Genomic DNA, 22755 nt, shown 5'->3' with positions numbered 1-22755 from the left:
AGTTTAGAGCACAACATTTGGCAATTCAAGGCGACAAACGAATGCACCTCATACCACCTGACACTCTGATACCATGATACTCTGATACCCTGATACCTCCTGCACCTGTTACTCTTATACCTACTGGTAATGACCACCAATCCAAGGCACAATTGTATGTATCCTTCCTTGAAGGTGAAGCAGCCTAGATGTAGATTCCGATGTCAAAGTCTTAAAAGTGTGTTGCCCGAGGATACAATCTGTACATAACATAAGTACATGTATGCCAAAGTGCAAGTTATCCTTAATTCCTATGAGCTCTAGGTTATTTTTTCATGTGTGTTTTTCAACCTGGAGACTCAAAATATAAGTTGGACCATAACCTTTGGGTAAGAAGTAAATCACTGTTTACCTCTGATCTTATCTGTCGGGTTATACAATAATGGTCTTTACTTTTCACTCCAAATGCTTGTTAGAGCAATGGCACTGCTTGTCTTAAGTAAACTGGCAGCTAATAGTAATCAGACCTACCAAGCAACAATGACATCACATGATCACAAACAGAGCCATTAAACTCATGGGTGCTGATGCTAAATGGTGGGTTATCAGTGATTTCATTCCCAGGGTTCCCACACCACTTCAAAAAAAAAAGGAAAAGATAAAGTTTACCAAATTACAAACAATACATCACCTATGACAATCACCAGATAGAGATTCTACAGATTAAACAAATACGACCTTTAATGCCTCTCTGCCTTATAAGGAAGGTTGATATTTACCCATCAAACAAACAACAAGCTTTAAATTAACCAGTCATGATAAGTCTTTCTGTGCTAGTTAAGACTTCGCTAGTGGAAATATCTTAGATAAGATAGGGAGGGGGGACAACTCTACCATTAATGCCTTTTAACATGCTGCCATATGGTCAGGGTCAAAGGTCAGTAGTTATCGTTGTTGAAGCTTTGCAATATGTTTGGGTTCCACTCCACCCTTGAATGTGTTCTTTTCTGCTGATATAAAGTCTATATTCCTATACCAGCATTTCTATAACAAGTGCAAACGAACAGACAACGGGTATAGAAAAAAACTGAAACTGACTAAGCTTAATGCACTTGTGTATACCCTCTTCTAGTGTAGTGTAAACTTACCCGATAGTGCACACTCTGCCTGCATATATATCACAGCACATATCAGCACATAGACAAGCCTAACACACATAACATCTGTATAGTACTAGTACTATATTTAACTATATCACTGAATTATTCATTCAAACCTACCTAGGCTCCTTAGCTGCAACCTGATTAGCACAACAAGTTGAAGCTAGAAAGATGGGGAGCAACGACAAAACCAAGTCTATTCTGAAAATACATTCAGGGCATAAAAAGCACTGACAAATAACAAGAATGCAAAGAAACACAAAGAAACACAAAGTACTAAGAACTCGAACAGGCAAGTTGTGGGTGCACAGTTTCCCAACTTGTGACCCTCTGAAGCACATGTCCCGCTGCTAGGTTTTACCCTGCATATACAACTAACTAAACAGCCATTTTCTTCATTCCATTAAAAACACCAATGATTGTAAATCACTTCCATTTACGAGAAGTTTACATTTAATTTGAAAACATGCAAGTTGTGACTGAGAAGTTTTCAGAAATTTAATATTTTAAATTTGATTCACTTAAAATGAGAATTTCCTATAGTCAAGCTTATATTCTGCACTGTAGTGAACTGTAATAAGTAACAAATGTTACCGCTAATTTACCGCAGCGACTCAAAAACCGGCTTTCAATGAAATGTTTATGATGTACTTTGCTCAAACTTGCTGAAGGGGCCATTTCATGGGTAAACGAGGATTCTTTCCCTCTCTCTCTTACATGCCCTTGCAAACAGAATGAGTCCTATGTAGCACAGTAAGACGCAAAGTGCAGGACAGTCCTCATTCTGCCCGAAGCATTCCAATTTCCGAACGAAGTTGGATACAAATAAGGGTTATTTTACATATAAACGATCAATAGCCAACCATGCTCTGGTCATATCATTTGCATTCCTACAGAAAATGATCAAATGTATCAACAGAAAAAATGAAATCATCTGTTTAATTGTCTGAGCTATCTAAAGAATCTGTTTAAAATATTTGGTAGAAACAACTTGAAGGTGGGGATTGAATGTTAAGAAACGAGCAAGAATTTCCCCCATGAACTTCTACTATGCTTCATTAGGATCAAAACAGGCGAGAAAATCATTCTTGACAGACTCAACCCGAGCTGAAAATGAAATTACAACTTTAGCGAATGTGACTTGCAAACAATCCCTGCAGAGACGGTACAGCCACGCAGGTGTCTGTTTATTATGTCAATCCACTGCTCGTTTTCGATACTTATGTTTATGAATCCTTGTCCGATGAAACAGCACGTCGGGTTGGCTACAAAATCAATGAAATATGTACTTTGAAATATTGAATATGTTTCAGTATACTGGATGATGACCAGATTAATCTCCTTTTTTATGTGTTTCTCTTTTCCTTTCACTGGCTTTGATGCATCATACAATCATTTTTGGCCTCGATAGTTTTCCTTTTCTTTCTCTGAACTTATCAAATTTTGCACACCTTTTTGAAACTTGTGAAAGTAAAACAGAAACCCAAAAAGCAGCTCTTCCAGGGGACATCTCAGTGAATTACAAAGCTACAAATTAATATAATGTGAGGCATCCAACATAATTGGCTCTGTCAGCCTTTGAGGAATCAAAATAACTCATTACCAATATTTAACGATCAGGCTGAGAAAAAGTCAACCCTAGTCAGAGGTATCCATATTTCAGTTTCATTCAGCTTCACAAATCACACTTTTAACTAGAGACATTCCAAGTTTCCTAATTTTGAATTCATAGAAGTCAGGACTGTAACATTATCTGACTTGTCTTAATTTTTTCTTCAATTTCAACTGATGAAAAGTTTCAAATGATTATGTTATTACATTCCTTTCATTTGCATTGTATGAATGATATAATATGGCAAATGAACCACAAAGCCATCATTAATCTGGGTAGACCAAAAGAACATTGTCCTGAACTTTTAAACATCACAGAACCAACAGGGCAGGACTTTCATAATTTTTGTTTTCCTCTCTCATAATTTTATAAACTTAGTTCTACCACCACTCTTATTGACTACATCGATATAAAACTGTTAATCTTTAAAACCGCTCACGTACAAACATGACGAAAGTAACTTAGATCAGAAACTAGGTGTGAGCTACAAAGTCTGGTAATGGCATGATGGCATCACAGGGTAGACAAAATGGTAGTCCCCCACCAACAAAGATTACCCGACTGGTTGCAATGTTTGCTGTAGTCTATTAACACACTTCTGGAGAACGATCTGGAATTTCCATAGTAACATCATGACAACTGATGTATCTTAGCACTGTGTATATATTCTAGGATGCTACGAAATCCTTTCCACCAAGCCAAGACTTCTTACACTTCTGATCTCTACTTCCTGACATCAATCAAATTTACATGGAAGATGAACAAAGTTGATGTGACTTTGAACCTACTAGCAAATTTGACAGGAAAACAACTATTCCCCCGCCTTTTTTCTACCTGTTACATAAACATTTTTATAATATAAACCCTCTATTCAACTCCCAGAAGAGTACAAAGACCTGGATAAACCTCCCACAAGAGAGATACTACCACCTAACAACTGCCTCTGGGCAAGAAACAGGCAAGTCAAAACTATTAGCTACCTGTTAATAAAAGGGACTAAACAACTTCAAAAATATCTCCAGGGCAAAAGGAATGCATGGTAATGTTGTCAAGCTACTTTTAATGTAGTTTACTTGACCGTATATTGCTTTGTATAACAATATTTTATGGATCTAACCTCAGACAAACTAATTCCTCAAAATCCAAAATAACTCACAGTATTACAACCGGGATGAATGAAATCCCAAGCAAATTCTCTTTTTTTTTTAAGTGCAAGAAGCGATAGCATACCAGTTGTGTACCAGCTTCAGAACAGTGTCTCATTCACACATGTCATCACCTTTTTCTGGTGTATATAAATAGTTGCTTATTAGGTACATCTAGAATGGAACTAAAACAAAATATTTTACAAAATTATTTCCGACTTGTAGTAGTGGTACAAGTAAAATAACAGACAGTACGAATATCAGTAGTTCTCTTGTACTATTATCTGTGGTACAGATTCCAAAATGCCACGAGTATGAGTATGAGTACGAGTAAAAACCCATGAGGGTGAGTAAGACTGACAGACAACATGGGACGGGAAGGGGACAGGGACGGGACAGGGATGGGACAGGGACGGATGGACTCACTACAAGTCTGCCCTTATTTTGGAAAAAAATGTTGAATTGAAATGAACCAATTATGGTTAGCAAATCTGCATTTCTGCATTTTCACTGAATTACTAACAAATGCGACAAAAATTTATTGACAGAACTACAAACAATGAATTGCCAGCCTTTTTTTTCTTTAACATCCCTTTGGATATTTAATATTAGGCTAAAAACAACAACTTCATTTCACTTAACTAACATCTCTGAGAAATTGACCTACAGGTTTCCTTCCTGAAACCTGAAACAAATTTGAACTTCAGTAAAGCAAACAGCATATTTCAAACCAAAATATACACATCTCTCTATACACACTAATGCAAAATGTCTGACTGTGGGTGGTTTTGTGCATATTTATAACATAATCATTGCAATTTTGTACTTACAGTAGTTTGTGACATTACAGAGAAGTAGCTGCAAGTAATTCTCGATAGCAACAAGTAACAATTAGTAAAAATTCAAAACTTCCAAATTTTGCTCCAAGGATTTAGAAATTATTAAAATTTGGTTCATAACACTGACTGACTGATAGTGTTTTGTACTTTAATACAGGACATTATCAGAAAGAAGGGAAAACCAAGCAAGGTTACTCATATAAGAACATTTGAACTTCACCCAGTATCTATTTATTAGGTAGTAAAATAGCCAAGGTCTTTGGACCCATTCAACTTCATCTTCTTCTCATTGCATTGAAAGCTTCAAAACCTACTACGACCCATAGAGATTGCATTCACTGAAATGCTTGCATTTAAACCGATTGTATGATTTTACAATGTAAGAAAACCCTTTGTGCCTTGATAATTAAAAACTGAATGAGTTACGACGGAAGCAGAAGTCTGTATATGTACGGTCTGAACATGACTGATCAATTAATATATAAGTTCTGCACAATACTATGATTTTTTAATTTAAAATCATAAAATCAATAATCTATGATTTACCATGTTTTTATCATGGACAGCCGCAATATTGACTGGAATTGGGGGGAGGGGGGGGGAAGGGAAGTAACACATGAACACAGACCCATTATATGACTGGATGTACAGTAGTTAACACTGTATATATAGTAAGTAGGGTAAATTTTTTGCTACAAGATTAAAGCTCCTATAGTATACAGTATTCATATACAGACTGTCCCATAAACTCTTAGAAGAAACCTAAATATCAATAAATGTAATAACATCATGGGAGAAACGAGAACAGCAATATTAACTACATCTGTATTAAACTAGGGGCAAAATTACGCCAGTAACTAGGCAGGAAAAACTTATCATCAGACCGCAGACACTGTGAACATATATCAAATGGACGACCAACTCTGCACCCCGATAACCCTCCCACTGCCAATCTTGGCAGCTAATAATTTAGTTCACAAGCGAACAATTGTCTCTACAGAGGAGAATCAAGGAATGAATGCTTTGAACTGTTCCTCTAACCTAAACAATCTCTGAAAGCTAAAAACCACCTCGGAAAGTAAATTCTCTGTAAACCTTTCAGGTGAGTGTTTTCAATTCCAACATCCATCAGTCAGTCAGATGAAGCAACTTCCAATATTCCCACACAGGCAAAAAAAAAAAAAAAAAGCAATGTCTCAAAGTCCAGGCCAAGCCCTACAATTTTGTAATAAGGCCATGCACCTCCATATGTCACAAGTAATGTTTGAGGGAATTGGGCAAACAGATTCTTGGTCTGGTTAAGATAGCTACAGTGCATAGAAAAAGTCAGCAGCATTCATTAATCTAGATCGAATATTCATCACCGGTAAAGACAGTCAGTAATACTGCTGACAGGGTTAAATGTATAACGGTAGTAACATATGCAAACTTCTATAAGCAATGTAGTGTTCTATACATGATTTAAAAGCATAACAGTTCAACTACTGTAGTGCACACTTGTGTTGACTTTCTCACCTTATATAGACATTTGGGTAAAAATTGCACAGGTACAACAATGCCAATGGGTCTTGCTGTGTGAACATATATACCTTTGAATCATGGAGCTGTATAGGCAGTAGTGGTTCCCTGCTCGAAAGGCATAACTTTTAAATGAGAGGAACAGTTTGTTATACAAAACAAACCAATTATTTAGTTTTTTTTTCAGTTTATCTGAATTTGGTTTCGAGTAAAGACCTGAATATACAGTTTCTTATATTTAAAGAAAAGGTATGGCAGATCTGGACTCAGAACACACTGAGGATAAATTTTTGCAGTTTCCCAGATTATTGAGTTCACTGCAAAAGTTCGCAGTAGCAAAAAGACTCCTGTCCTCTCTACACAACAAGTTAGGCATATTCTTCACCCGAAATCATAGCAACGCTTGGATTAGACTACAATCGCAAAATGCTATGGAAAATCTTGCTCTGTGCATGGAGGGTTTCAGAGATGTGTTGGGGCTGCCATTTTTATGTGAATGTGTAAAGCCATCTATAATAGTGCAACTAGGAAGTGAAACCTGCTACTGTCCTTATTGTTCTCTTTCTATTTGTACAAGATGTGCTTAAACAGTGCTGTAGATGAAACAATGCCAATATAAGGCAACATTGTAAACTTTGGTAAATTTGTGGAATGAGCACCAGTTGGCAAAAGATTGTCTATCTATCTGTCTGCCTGTCTATGTCTGTCTAGTATCTATCTATCTGTAAAATTCAAATATGATTAATTTTGGAATTTTCCAACTTGTACTTCAATACTTGGAATGAAACTTAACTAGCCGAGTTAAATGCACTACTGTACACGGGTATGAGATTTGGTATTTCAGTCATAATATCATCAAACAAGAATTGTCTTTTTTTTAATGGCAATTCAAAACTGGCTTAGCAGTTAACACTGACAACCACACCATTGCCTAATCCATTGAATGGACAAACTTAGCCAACTAAAACTAGGCATTTAAGTTGGCTGCCTAAGAGTCATCCTATGATATGGATGGTCAAAGCCCTTTCAAATCCTCAATCTATTCATCATGCTGTGATTTTTATGGTCCTCTCTCATTTCTTTGAAATTCCTCTAGAAACCTATTGAAAACACTGAGCAGGTACCCTATAGAAATCACTATGGATTTCCTTTCCTTATCAACATACCATAAGGATTTTACTCTCCAGTGGGCAGAAGAGTAACAAAGACCTCTGAGCTATTGTATTTCAGAATGGAGCTATCTCTGCCCATAAACCTTGACAATAGGTGTTATTCAACTGCCTTTTGAGAGTGATGGGTTTTAGCATTGCTGTTTTGTGTTGTTGTACTTTGTGAGGAAAGAAAATTACTACAACCCAAGGGAAACATCATTACTGTAGGTCAACCATGAATTAGGAAACTTGAGTGTATACAGTAAGATATATATGTACAGTTCCTTACCTATCACACACACCCATACCCCCCCCCCCCTTTCCATGGTTTAAAGTTGACCACAACACCAAGGTTTATAATACCATACCAGCAGACTCTATACATCTGACCTCAAACTTGTGACCTAGGTGACAGTATCATCCTACTTTTTTGTTTATAAACTTACCATCATGTTGGAAACTTAGAAGATGTAGTGGTTAAACATTGAGTCTTTGACAAATAAAACAGGAAAATATGCTAAGGGAGGGGAGGGGGGCAGTAGGGTACACTGTCAGGTCCAGAATTAACCATTGTCTTCTGTCTGTGTACTGTTTATACTCAATAAGAAAAAATCTGTACTAAAAGACCAACTCTCACTGTATAAGTCAACCGTTTAAAGTAGCTAACCTACTTTTTAGCAATGTTATTGTTGTTACACAAAATTTCAAAAAGGTGCCTAGAGGCACCTTTCCATATGTACTTCAGGTGTACAAGGTCAACACACATACACGCACACATAAACACACACACATTCATGCATGTAGACTCTCTTGTAGAGTACTGGTAACCACTTGCCTAGACCACAAAAAAAAAAACATCATGCAATACCTACCTTCTATTACAGTGGTGAGGAAAGTATTGACACATGGAGGTAATTCTGCTGCCTTAAAATATGCTAATCTAAAGATTGGAAGCAAACCGGGTCACATACAGGTTGGTTCTATAATCACTACTAACTGTGATACAAGAAATGTTAACAGTCTAACAGTAATGGAAATTATTGTTTTCTGTAACGACAAATATTTTGAAATTTAATTACAAAAATCCATTTGAACAATTAACCAAAGAATTTGTTTCAAAACAGGAAGAGAAATGTTACAAAATGATTTGGTAATTTACATTTCGGATTAACATAGATATATATGCACAAATCCATCCTTTTGTGGCAATGCTGTTTTAGCACTAATCAGTGTTTGACTAATCTCGCCAATTTGGTTCTTTTCCACACTAACATAGAACATATCAATTTTGATGATTTCCTGAAATCATTCATACGGCACAATACAGCTACAATTCTAACAATTTGTTGCATCATGTTAAATAAATCAAATTTGTGTACAGTGACTCATACATCAGTTTGTGGCAGTACAATTATCAGACCTAGATTTCAATTTCCAGAATATATTCAATCAAGTTGATGTGTGTGACGAGGTTTGTCATATGAAGGCTAGGTAGGGAGTATTTTAAGTCTTTTTTGGGGGGGGGGGAGAGGGGAAAAGGGTTATCAAGATGCAATTAGCATAAGCTCATAATTTGTATTATCAGTTAATGATGACAACATGTAGTAATTAACATCAAGAGCTATTTATGAAAAGATAACAACTCCAATGTAGCAATTTATAATGCTAGGCCTAGGTAATGTTCTTTCAAGAACCTGCTGCCACAACATACAGTATTGTGAACCTAAAGTATTTAGGGTTAACACTTAACAGTTGATAAACATCTGTTGAGGCACACATATATATAACAGGCTAACAATGTGACCTGTAAGAGAAGATAAGATTTACCTAATTAAACCAAAAATATCATTAAAATGTACATATTTCAATCTAGATAAACACAAACTTTACTGATTCAGCACAGACACAGAATTACAAGATGATGAATAGTTTTACCTCAGAACTTAAAAACACTAAAAGCTGCATACTCACTCCACCATATGCTCCCAATGTCCATAATTTCCCCCAAACATAAAACTTTTAAAAAAAAGGAATAGTATTCTTTTTCTCAATTTTTTCAATTTAACAAAATTTAAAAAAATCATAATCAGAAATGCACATACAAAGGCACTGGATGCCTATTATAAATTCTGTCAAGTGGATATTATAGTTGCAATTTGTTGGTATCCATGGCAACCGGCAAATTTAAGGATTTAAGTGGGGAATGCAGATTGTGATAATTGTTGAAACAGCTGCACAGTCTTCATTAGTGTTTTATATGAAGCTCCCGAGCAAACAAAGAGGTTCTAATTCCTGCGGAACAATTTTAATGTACCTGGTACGGCGCAACCTAATTTAAGAAGGCTTTGCAACTAACTGAAAAATCTATCTTTTTTTTCCCCGGATAAACATTGGCAACGTCATTAGAACGAAAAATGGTGTGAGGCTACTCTCCTGTAATCAAGTATCTTGGACATTTTGCAGTACCACCAATCTTATAATAAAAATTATTTATAATTTTTAGTTTTTTACTGAAATGTGCCGGTAATACTTTTGTGTTGTCTATGTGGATTATAAATTTTACCAGAAAACAGGAACTAAGAACTAAAAACATCACAAAGCAACACTTTTAACACCAGTTATCTCCAATTATGCAAAAGGCACATACTTTACCATTCTTCTTCACATCCTTCTAGTAAGCAATTCAATAATTTTAAGCTTTTACTCAAGGTCACAACCTTTTCTGCCATACTTGTCAGAAATTTCAACAAATTAAATTACCTCTCAATATAGTGATAACATAACAAATTTAACATCTTTCATATCTGAGCTACATTCTTTACCAATTTTTTTTAAACATTTTTTCTAATTTTAACCACAATTGTATAATCTTCCTTTTCCTTTAGTCTCCAAAGTATAACTCATTGGGTTGTTATTTGTTATTTATTTTCTGCACAGTGAAAGGAGCTCTGGTGGAAAAAACCCATTCAATACATTGGTATATATATTATCAATGATACTACTTACTACTGTACTAGACAGTACTGTAGCCTAACCTTGGAATATTGAAGTGTATTGGATGGATAACCTTAATAGCCTTGGCATATATATCTGAACCTAGGACAAAGTTAAAAGAAAATTCTGTATTGAAATGAACTTGTCTGCAGAGCATTATAGGCAAAAGACTCAAGCCTTGTAACAAAACAGAAGCAATTAGGTTACAATGAAGCATGACCAGATTTGTTATGTGTGGTTTGCCATTGTCAGGGAGCTGTAGAGTACATTATCTTTTTGGATGTTCGCATAGCTTGGGGAAATACCAAGAACGCATAGCTTGGGGAAATTTTACCAAGAACGTACTGTGAATGGGGCAGTGGGAATGTAGCTTCTTCTTTGACTGAATTCAAATAGGAATGGAAATGATTCTGGTTAAAAAAATGTTATCAAAACACATTTTTTTTCCAGATTTTCATCACATGCAGGCAATAAAATACTACCGTTCAATCAAATGCAAGGGGGGAGGGGGCAGGGGGACGTATCAGTTTAAGCAAAGAGAATTTTTGGTACTTAAGGACAAGATTTGATCCCAAAGTGATGCTTTAAATCCGAGCTGGTTGTCTTTGACATACAGGTGTGTACTGTCTTCCATTGATTTCAGTGTACCATCAGTGCAGAGAGTAGCAATGTATTAGAAGTAGTGGATCTGACATTACTACGCACAATGAGTACTCAGGAGCAGATCTGAAGCGTTTACAATCACAGCTTTTCTGGGTTATGAAACTATTAAATGTTTTGAAAACGTTCAGAACTTGTGATTTATATACTCGTGATTGATGATTTACTTCAGTTTTGGGAAAGTGAAAATACTTCATTCCCATTAGTTTAGCACCATTTTTTTTTTTTTTTTGCACCACTTACTTAAAAGCTCTGCATTTTGTATAGTTTTAACTTTTCTTTTAGTTAGACATCGCAAATGTAACCATGACGATCTACTATGCCCTCAATGTGGTTACAACCATTTGGTTAAAGTACTCCACTTTAAAGACTTACTGTCTATATGTCTAACAAATTGCAAAGAGAGACATTTTGTTTTCTTTGCAAGTTTTTGAAGTCTTTCCTATTCATGCTGCTGTATTAGAGTATTATAGTAACAAATATTACATCTTCAGGTACATCATTGCCTCTCCAAAGATCACATAAGTTGTATTAATTAATGTTTAAGAACACAGTGCAACCCAGCTTCTTCTCTTAAGCAGTTTAATTCACTCAGATTTCATCCCCAGGATTCCTTTCTGCAGCATAAATTTGAAATTTAAAAAAAAAACAAAAAAACACACACACTTAGATTCACATAATTGAATCAGATACACTACTGTAACAGCAAACTACTTTAAAAATTCACATATATACTGTAGTTAGTTCCCTGGGAACACACTTTATGCACCAGACTGGTTTGCACAGTTTTCAAGAACACTGCACAGTGGTACCTGTACAGGTAATTGATTTTAACTGATAACAACAACAAACAGTGAATCATGAACTTGATAATACAATATTGTGCGGGTTAAGCTGTAAAACTGGAGACCATTATATACTGTTTATTTTCATTAGAATGTTGGAACTATTTCAGTTATAAGGTACAACATTGTATGCTCTGTACTATCTTATAGTACAGTTATTCAAAATACAAGACTGAACCTAGGATGTCTTAGCCAGGTGAGACGATAGCCAGGCCCATAACACAAACTGTAAACAATATATGATATGCCTAAAAGAAATGTAAGCAACTTAGTAAATTAAACTGCTCTGTCATCTGTGCCTGTTTTACAGTAAATGGTTCCTCTTAAAATACACTCCGATAGAAACCAGTCACTTTTTCCCTTCTTTTCTGTTTTATTCATTGTGAAGGAAAAAAATACTGAGGGAGACAATACATCAATTGCATTATGCATTATGGTAGCATAGGGGCATGCTCACCATATATTTAGTTAATTAATAACTCACGGTTAATACAACTTACGACCTTGTTACAACTTTAAGCTTAATTTAAGTCTTCCTTTTTACGTTATTGTGCAAAGGATTCATTCTTACCAATTAGATTAGTGACAACTTCTCATTGACCAAGGAAAAAGTATGGTATTTAATTTCGGCTCATTCAATAAAAATACGTATACTAGTTTTTGATCATATACCATAATAAGATTCTGGCCCAATGAAGACCAACAAGTACCTTGCTTAACGTCATCTGAGGCAAGGAGCTACATTTGAATTCATCTGATATTAGAAAAGTCTGTGAAGCATTTTAATATTTTACCCCATGTCAAATATAAAAAAGTGCTTTTGTCTTCAAAACATTTGGTTCAGAAAAGCTTGATTGATCTGTTCTTCACAACAAGAGTCTGCCAGTGACAGAGGTTAAAGTTGATGTAGGACTAGGCCAAACTAAGACTGACGTTTGGGCGCTAATTCAAACTTATTATAAACTACATCAACAAATTGTATAGCTCCTGTCCCTCCTTAAATGTTTAAAATTTGGGGTTAGCTGTTGATTTGGCAATGGTTGGCTACCACTGAGCACCAGTTGAGTAGGTCACAACTGGTCTAGCTAACAAGCGTGGCATGATATGGTTACTAGCATATTATACCAATTATCGTAGTGATATTTCTAATGAACTTTTCCACGGTGGGAACTTTCTACCACAGTGCTGTCTAAACAAACTCTATTACCTATCCTAAGCTAATTTGACAAGCCTAACTTATGTCCTACTATTTAGAGCTACATTGGACCCTAAACTTGGCAAAGGTCCTGAATGTTACTGAGTGGTATGAATATAAAAGGTCTAACTCTAAATTAGGTCTAAGCCCAGATACCTTAAAAGTCTGGTCTAATGGTAAATTGGGATAGCCATACTACTCTTTGTCGAACGCTACTCACCTATTAAAACGTTTTGCCGTTTTGTTAATATTGCTTCGAAATCACCTTCCATAGTATCTAATGGTCGCTTTCTTGAATCACTAGAATCTCCATTAAGTCCATTAACGTCTATTATAGGTTGCCCAATGACTGACTGTACATCTAACGGCATGCTAACATGTCCAACATTTTCATGGCTGCCACTTGCCAGTGAAGTTACAGTATAGTCCGCAGTGGCCATTTTCACGACACTGCTCTGAAGTGAGAAGTTCGGGGGTTTTTGTCCTTCTTTCAGCACAACGAACTTCAAATCTGAATCACCGCGCGGAGATGAAAACGGCGACTGTGTGTTAAAGAAAAAAAGATTTCTACCGAGAATCGTTAAACAGGAAAGTCGTTTCCAGAATAGGGAACTACCAATTGTTGAAGTCTGCTCGTTCTGTGTGTGAGTGTGTAGCATGCATATGTACTGTGGAGTTGAACCGCAGAATACTCACCGAAGTTGAAACCGTACCGTACCTAGCTAGCTAGCTGCAGCTGGAGCATGTAGGGAAAGTTACACATAGCCACGGAAGCTCCGCCCCTTATAAATAGAGGGCGACAGTACCATTTCAACTGTACAGACCCACTGTATTTCTTCTTGGGGGGAAAAGGTTACTTTTTTCTAATCTTGGCAACATGAACTGTAAGTATATATCTAGGTTGAGAAAAGATAATGTTCTGAGCACGGCGGTACTTTGAAAGTAATACTACGCTGTTGGAATTTACCAGGAAGCCTTTTTCAGGGCACATACCTTCTTTTCACCATTGTTCTGCGTTTGTGCATTAGTAATTTGACATTATGGCAAATAAATAATAAAACACGCAGTCTACGCTTCTAAACATTATATGTTTAGTACGGTCGGGAAAAAATGTTACCCTTTAAGACAACGACACGTAGCAGGATATGTAAACATAATAATGAATATCTTGGGAAAGGATGGATATCCTCGACTTCCTGCTTTGATAAACTTGCATTTATGGGCTTATGTCAGTAAATTAGTAGCATTCTCCGTAAAATAAGGGGGCTGCCTGTATATACAAGCCTGTAGCCAAACTTCGGTTACATATGTGACCAACTCAATTGCTCATATAACTTTACGGTTTCAAGGCAAATGAAATACGTCTATATATAAACTAAACTGGTGACCTACTTCATACTGACAGTGCCGATGAATACGATAAATCAATTTCATTCTGTTAATCGTATTCTAATCGGAACACACTATTTATAAATTTGATCATCATCTCTTTAAATTCATGTGTCTGATCCAGGATCAATGCCTCTTATAAGATATAATTTTGTTCTTCTGTTAAGCAGTCTGCTCGGTAACTTACATTATATATTGTCATAGATAATCTTTTCAGTAAAGTAGTGCAAAGATCATATAATAATTTTTTTCTCGCTTCATGTGGATTCTATCATAACTTCCTCCTAGATTCCTATAAGTGCGCAATACAGGCCTACCACCCCCACCCCTCCCCTCACCACACATACACACACAAACACCGTTGGGCCCCCTTTCTCCGTCGCAATATAGATTTTGTTTTGTAATGCAAAATATAGGACCCTCAATTATTCAAAAATTTCTCAAAGGGGAGAGGGACACCCCTCCCTTAGGCCCCTCCCCATGACGGCATTCACAAATAAACATTGTGCCCCCTCATTAATACTGTGCCCAACCTCCCCCCCCCCGACCCAGATTGAAATGTCTGGCGACGCCACTCGACAAACGAGAAAAAGCTACTGCTTAATATGATTCTGATATGCAGATTATTGAAAATTAGGCTAGCCTAAATCTGATGTATTTAACGGTAAAAAGTTTCAAGTTAAAAGACTTTCCACGTGACAGAAGATCATTTCTACTGTAAATGTTAAGGCCCTTACGGAGGGATGTCACACACGCTACTCAGTGTTGGGTGAAATTATTTGCCCACCTCTTTTAAGTGTGGTCAATTCGGCAAAATAAATTGATCAGGAATTTATGTTATTCTCGAATTAACCAGAAAATGTAAGCCAGTGCCATTTTTAGCCTATGATGGTCTGTGACATATCAAACTGAATTTTGGGCTCATAAAATCATCCATGAATTTTCGATGGATAAAGAAAATCATGTGATTGGATCATTGTAATTTAACCCGGTTTCATCAACACTGTTTTGTAAATCTGCTAACTAAAACACCAAAATAAAAAATATCAGATGTTGTTACATTAAATTCGTTACGTTTACTAACTCCCACCTCTTCGTCTATAGCACTACCTAACAGCAAATACGCTTTCAGTAATACATATGGTAAGCATATATTGGGGACCTGATGAACTTCCGACTGTGACAGATTAGGCTGTATTAACGGCATTTCAAAACTGTTGACCTTTCGAACATGATTTGAATTGTCGCTGGAAGGTGACCGGATTCAGTGATTCGTGGGATTTCCACTGTCAACTCATGTTAGCTGCAAAGTATGGAGGTACTACAGTGTATTTTTTTTTATGCAGGGGTTCGGCAGCTGAGAAAAAAGGGTGGACTGAGGGGAGGAAAGGGAAGCAAAGGGGGGGGGGAATTATTTTCATATCATGGATTTTTAATTTGTTACATTGACCTATGCATGTTCGGATATTTTCTATTCTGGAACTCCAAAAAGAGGCCGAACAGGAAGAAGTAAACAGCGCGAACTGAGCTCAACCCCCTCCCCTTCCTCTCCTTATTCTTATCCACCAGCATGATTTTTATGCCTCTGAAAAATGAGATTTTCCTCACTTTTTGTTTTGTTTGAATTCCAACAATTTAATTCAAAATCCTCAGTTAAGATTGCTATCGATCATTAACGGCGCTCCATAAAGATTTTGAGGTTTTGAACGAGGCTGTTGATTGTTTTGGTAAATTTAAATATCCCCAGAATGCAAAATGTTCATTACTAGCAACGACGAGTGCACCAGACTAAAAAGCAAGAACAAAAGCAACCGTATTCCGTGTTTGAACGTTTTTTCGGTTTCAAAGAGTTAGGTATCGTTTACATTATCCTTTGTTGTTCATTCTCCACATCCCTGTATTTCTAGGTTTGAAAATATCTCTTTGTCCATGTTGATTATGATTCTCATACGTTTTGTGTTACACCTACTCGGTTTTCGTGGAACTGTGCCTAGGTCTAATACTACAACAGGGGGTCGATGATAAGCCACTAATCTGTACACTAAGTGTACAGATCAGGGTTAATAAGCAGATAGTTGCGCCCCCAGCGTATACCACAGTTTTTGTATATCAAAATTGCGGAGAAAATGGCAAGAATCTCTCAAATCTACGCTAACGTAGGGCAACACAAACGTGGTTGGCCTATTCTAGAGCTGCATTTCAGCGTTACTTTACCTTTTACTGTTAGACTAGAGTAATCAGAATTCAGATATGCCTATGTGTTTTCTTGAGGGGTATAAAAAAGTGATAAATTTTCTTACACAGTTACAGAGATTTAACAAAGGTTTCGAAAATAGGATTGGAGTGTTCTCAAATTATAATTAATACATCAGCAGCAGTCAATGTTTGCTGACCAGGTTTTACAAAGTAATATCGCCATATCAGCTTTTTAATGGGTCAAATAAACAGCTAGACTCAATACAATACATACTGTAATTAGCCACTGGCCTATTACGTAGTAAGGCAGACTACTGTAAGCCGTCCATACTTTGGTAAAGCTCGTCGCCAAACATTACAGATTTTATATGTGAATACTGTGGAATACCGTGGCAACACCTGTGAAGTGTGAATGAGAGAAGGATCAGGACCACAAAACACTGATTTTTTTCACATCAAAGTTTCATCAAATCTTCAAGGATTATAGTTGTGCAATAAAGATCATGCTTATTAAATTTCCAGAAATTTTGATCAAATCCCATCTGAGCAAACAGTAACTTCAATTCGATTACAGATGTACATTATAGGGCAATATTGCATTGAAAGCCTGTTTATTTAGCAAGACTTTCCAGCTTTCCTGTTCCAAATTTAACCTTTTAAGATGTCAAATGAAACTTAACTTTTCAAAATTTGAGATACAAACAAACAAATCATGACTTAAACTATCACAGTTAACGGTAAAGACCAAGCTCATTAATGTGTTGTAGCTGTTGTCAATCATGTCTGTTTCGGATGTGACCTAGAGTACCCAGTCCTGGACACTGATTGGTCATATTGAACAACATGTTAACGTTCTGTACCTAGCCTAGTTAGCAAAATTTTTGGAACATATCATGTGATCTGGACGATTATACCCAAGGCCTAATGCACTATTAATCTGCCTACGGAAAAGAATCTTTATGGACAAGAACAATAGGGCAGATATGGGAATAACACTTTCAATACTAGCTTTGTCATTTTGTAGTGCATTGGCAAACTTGTCTGTGCAAGTGATTGTGTGCAATGTCATTACACAGTATAGTACAGTATATCGTATAGGTTGTATGCATGTTTAACATAGTACAGTACGTATTATGAGCAAAACAGGAGCATTTGTTAATGTCTGACGTCATATACTAGAGATGATTTGATTGGTTGAGTTTAAAATATGAACGCATAATAGTTTGGGAGAACAAAATTGTTAATGTTTACGAAAAGGTTAATTTGGGTTTGCTTAGTAAAAATTCTATCACAGTAATCGCTCTTTCATCATATGAAAGTGACAATGGAATTTTAAAAAATCCAGACCAATGCAATAGTGCCATTAAAGTTTAAGACAATGCAAGGAAAAGAAGCTGCTATTAAACTTGGGCCATAACAACAATTCAAAGACTTTATTACCCAACGTATTGCCCAGCTTTTCTTTTTATTTAATATTTAGCCTTAATGATGAATGGCACATCAAAGTCAATGGATCATCAGATTTTTCCAAAAATGGAATGGAAAATACAGTCACACAAATAAGTGAAATAAAAAATAAAGGTATCCTAATAATTGGCTTGACAACACAAAATATACAACCACATGTGGCAAAAGACCATGGTTTTAGAGTGGCTATTTTCCATCCGTAGTTTTGGCCAAATGCATTGGATTATACACATCATATACACTTCATTGGAGTAGTCTCAATCAACCTTGCAAATTCTGCGATTCACAGTCACGGTTTCATACCTCTCTTTTCTTCATAAAACATGGTTAGGTACTAAGTAATGCATCTGAGCATCTACACCATCAAGTTTCAAGTTATTTGTACCATCATCATTAATTTATATTTTATAACATGATAATTATTAAATTAATATACTTAAATATAATAAATTATATGCAATAATCAGTTTATATATACATATGATGGGTAGAGGAGTCAGAATAAGCAAAGCTTTTCGAGTCTGACCCCTAACAATAAAGAAAGGAAATGAAATTAAAAAAATAATTAGCAATGTGCTAATTACAAAAGAATAACAGCAACATTTAAGATTGGTCTAAATATGCATATAATTACATGTAATATGAAGTCAACATCAATTTTTTTCTCAACCTATTTTTAAAAGTATATAAAGTAATATTCAATTCAGTGAGATTAGATGAGAGTGAATTCCAGAGAGTAACACCACTTGAACGAATCTGGGACTGTCTAAGTCTAGTTCTTGAATATGGAATGTTTAGAGAATACATCGATCTAGTGTTGTAATGATGCAGATTATATCTATAATGAAAATATGAGTTGTAAATAAGAGGAAGATTTCCATTATTAAACTTAAACATAAAAATACCAAGCTGATAATCAAATAAATCAAAAATAGTTAAGACGTTCAGACTCTTAAAAAGAGGACCCAAGTGAGCAATATACGGGGCAATACAAATGTCACCAACTACACGGTTTTGCAGTTTACATAATTTATGCAACAGTGATTTATTTGCACCTCCCCAAGCAAGTAAATTATAATTCAGGTGTGGAAGTATTAGAGTATTATATGAAGTCAATAATGTATCTTTCGGAAGAACATGTTTTAATCTATATATAATTCCATTTGCACCGGCAATTTTACTACAGATATATGAAATATGATTTTTCCAGTTAAGATAATAGTACCGAGAAACTTAGTAGCTCAGTTTATACAAGGTCTCTTAACCCCAAAAAGTCCTTAGTCCCATAGCCTCAAGCTTACTTATGTCCAATTGACTTTATTTTCCTCCTTGCAGTTGACATCTGCATAAGAGAGTAAAGATGGGAAAGAGGACGGAATACAAGAGACAGTTTCGAGAACCTTCAAGGCACACGCACGATGCATATAGGAGCAACTACCAGTACTGCGTGTTGCGTAGGCAGTTGGAACATCAACATAATTTCGTGGAATGGGATTGGGACAGTGAATCAGAGAATGGAAAGTTATGCAGAAATGAACTGAATCTGAACAACAGTAATAGAGAGAGACTACCAGATGAAAATGAAATACATGTAGCAAGGACTGAGAAGGAAGTTCAAACACCAGAATGGAGCGGTAAACGGCCGGAACATCTTCGTTCTACTCCAGACAGGAACCGTCATATCAGTTCTGAGAAGAACACACCAACACCACCAGGTACCACTTGTTTGCGTTTGTTATAAAACTTTGTGTTTTCTTTTGTCCATGAAATAAATTTCTGTACAAGAAACTGAAAGTTACAGACAGGATTCTGACTTTAAAAATCAGCCAGTTGGATTTTATGTACTAATTGCACAACCAACCTAAGTTCAATTTTCACCATATTCACTTGGTTTCATCTCATGTATACATGCTAGTGTATTATTCTGAAGAAAACATTTCTTCCTGAACAAGGAAGTGTTCAAGTAAAAGCTAGTAATAAAACTTAATTACTTGATAACAAACACGAAACATGTGTTTCACATTTCATATTATGCTAGAAGTATAGAAACATGTTCTCTGACACTGTTGTGGAACTGCATAGTGGTACAGTACAGTGGGTTATAAAACTTGTTAATATATTATTAATCAAGCAGACAAAAGTTTGAACTTTTCAAGGTTGAATATCGGCAGTGACATGCGTTGAACAAAGTCTCTTTATGGTTTTCTTTATATCTGAGGTGTTCAGAACATGAACTCCCAAAGTTCAGCCCATAATGGAGAGTTGGAGACAGAACACTAACCATCATTTATTGGTCTATGTCAGGGGTGGGCAACCTTTTTGAATGAATTGGCCCGATATAAGGGGTGAAAAAATTGACTGGGCCGCACCTAACCAACGACCTGCTGTTAATTTCAAACCTTTGATTCCGAGGACTTTCAAGCAATAGGTGTGTGTACTTAATCTGTATTCACAAAAACATAATGTCAATACAGTACAGTTGATAATTTATTGGGATAATAGGCCTGCAGTACTGTACTTGACAGCATCATTAGTGCCGATAAATTCTAAGCAGCTTGCTTGTTTTCTTGTGATGATGTAAAATAAATTGCTTTTTCTTGAGACATCTCGCAGGCCACAAAAAGATCACTGGTGGGCCGCATGTGGCCCCCGGGCCGTAGGTTTCCCACCCACGGTCTATGTGATGAAGAAAACTGTCATGAAAAACTTCCTCAAACAGCCGAGCTAAATATGCTAAATTCTGTGTGGGAGATACCACAGACTTAATGTTCCTTACCAAGAAGGTTGAAGACTTTATCAAGTCTGATTATGACATCATATGTTGTAATGTTTCACTTTATATATTAACTTATGATTCTGTAATGGAGCTGGCTTTTGCAAATACTGAATCTTAACATACTGAACCTCTTAACATGACCTATGAACTACAAAATTTATGATGTCATTGGTTTCAGTGTCAGCACTGTTAGCAGTCTACGGTCTTAAAAAGAAGGATGCAACAACAACAAAAATAGAGAGAGAAAAATAAAGTGAAAGGTTTCATATTTTAGTGGCACTATGACATCACATATTTACAAACTTATAGATCCCAAAGAGGATATTAGGATATCTCCCAAACAAGAACAAGGGTTTTCTTTGTTGTTTGCAGGAGTTGTCTATCAAAAACCATCTCTGACATATTTATAAGCTAAAGATGATGGTCGTGTGTGTGTCTTACTTTGCTCTGACTTAAAGATATGTAACAATTACAAAACATGTTTTGCTTTATATACTTTTTGTATTTGTACTAGTTGTGCGAAACTACTCTGGGATTTTCCTTCCCTTCGCCCATACTTTGTTTGGTTTGTACTTTTTTGTGTCTTTTGGTTTACAAGTTTGTAATTATTTATGTGAGAAACTTTGAAAAGTACTCTCTTCACTAGTAAAAAAGGAAGATAAAGAGTCACATTAACAGCGAGATCATATTTTTTGTAGCTCGCCAAAGATGTTTCTTTTTTTCTCGTAATAGCTAGAAAGTCATCAGGAAAGAAGAAACAGTCAGGTTTGAGACAAAAGAGAAAGTCTAGACCAATCTCATCTCCAAATAAGGATGCTAAATGTGAGAGAAGTGACCTCACACCACCTTTCCTTGCATTTGGCTGGGCAGATGCCACAAAAGGGGTCGGCGCAAAACAAACGTTCAACGTCAGAGCTGCAAATGAGGTAAATCTTGTTCCACAGCGCCTTTGTTTCCTCCAAGACAACTCGTCCAGATCACACTATTCTCTTCTACGCTGAAAGGTCTATTTGAAGAAAAGTTAGATGTGGGCAGGGTGACATGTTTGCACCTGCTCTAGACTGACTGCAAACCGATTCAAATTGACCATCGTGAGGTGGAGAATTGTGTCTAGTCAGGCAGTGTGTGTGTGCTTAAGAATATATATGAGATTGATCATGATAAGACTTCAGCCTCTTGTAAATAAATGTCAGCTTTAGTCGGAGAAACACAACATGTAGTGTTTTCCTAACTGGCAGTCCTCCTCTTTCATGCCAGTTCACAACTTCAACTGCCCAGTTTCATTTAATGTAACCAGTCACAGGGATATAAATTTTGCATGTGACCTTAAGGAGAACTGGTCCTCAACAGAAGAATGTCTTTATATGCAGTCATTTATTGTGTTAGGTTCAGTTGTGAGGCTCTGCGTGTCGACAACGACGGATGACAAAAGTTGAGTCTGTTCGCATTCACTTCAAGCAGTGCATGGCTGGCTTTACATAGTGAGAGAATTGATCTTGGATTAATGAGTTCAGATGAATCGTTTTTAGTATGTAGTGTTACTATGGTACGTCTATAATTCACAAATCTCAGGCATTTGAAAATGTACACCAGTTTAAATTTGGTATGTGGCATATATATGGCAATTTAAAATTATATACTGGTAAGTTTAAATCCAAGACTGTGCTTAAAATGTTATTATACGTACTTTGGTTAGCCATTGACAGAGTCAGTATAAATCAGGAGTTCAGGACATCAGAGAAGGGGAATAATTTATTGTTCAATTTTAGTAGTTTAGTTTTGAAGGCTCTAAATATTGTCCCTCATAGAATGCTGCGTTAAACAAAAAA

General features: G+C 36.2%; 2 protein-coding genes across 3 annotated transcripts in view; one reads left to right on the top strand and one right to left on the bottom strand.

Moving 5' to 3' along the window:
* The window catches only part of LOC139972181 (RNA-binding protein Nova-1-like), an 80440-nt gene extending 66648 nt beyond the window's left edge, over nucleotides 1-13792 (bottom strand). Inside the window, exon 1 of the mRNA XM_071979182.1 lies at nucleotides 13319-13792. Coding sequence (XP_071835283.1) covers nucleotides 13319-13757 — 439 coding nt within the window. The 5' untranslated portion in view covers nucleotides 13758-13792. The remainder of the gene's footprint in view (nucleotides 1-13318) is intronic.
* Nucleotides 13793-16182: 2390 nt separating this feature from the next.
* LOC139970640 (uncharacterized) overlaps nucleotides 16183-22755 on the top strand; it is a 17953-nt gene continuing 11380 nt past the window's right edge. Inside the window, exons 1-3 of one of the 2 annotated variants that reach the window (XM_071976504.1) lie at nucleotides 16183-16336; nucleotides 19486-19865; nucleotides 21659-21852. In XM_071976504.1, coding sequence (XP_071832605.1) covers nucleotides 19511-19865; nucleotides 21659-21852 — 549 coding nt within the window. In that variant the 5' untranslated portion in view covers nucleotides 16183-16336; nucleotides 19486-19510. Of the gene's footprint in view, nucleotides 16342-19485; nucleotides 19866-21658; nucleotides 21853-22755 lie in introns of both variants that reach the window. The other variant, XM_071976503.1, reaches the window with a different exon arrangement.

The sequence above is a fragment of the Apostichopus japonicus genome, chromosome 8 (assembly GCF_037975245.1).
Source record: "Apostichopus japonicus isolate 1M-3 chromosome 8, ASM3797524v1, whole genome shotgun sequence".
NCBI classification, from domain to species: Eukaryota; Metazoa; Echinodermata; class Holothuroidea; order Aspidochirotida; family Stichopodidae; genus Apostichopus; species Apostichopus japonicus.
This window is presented reverse-complemented; position numbering and strand designations above follow the sequence as displayed.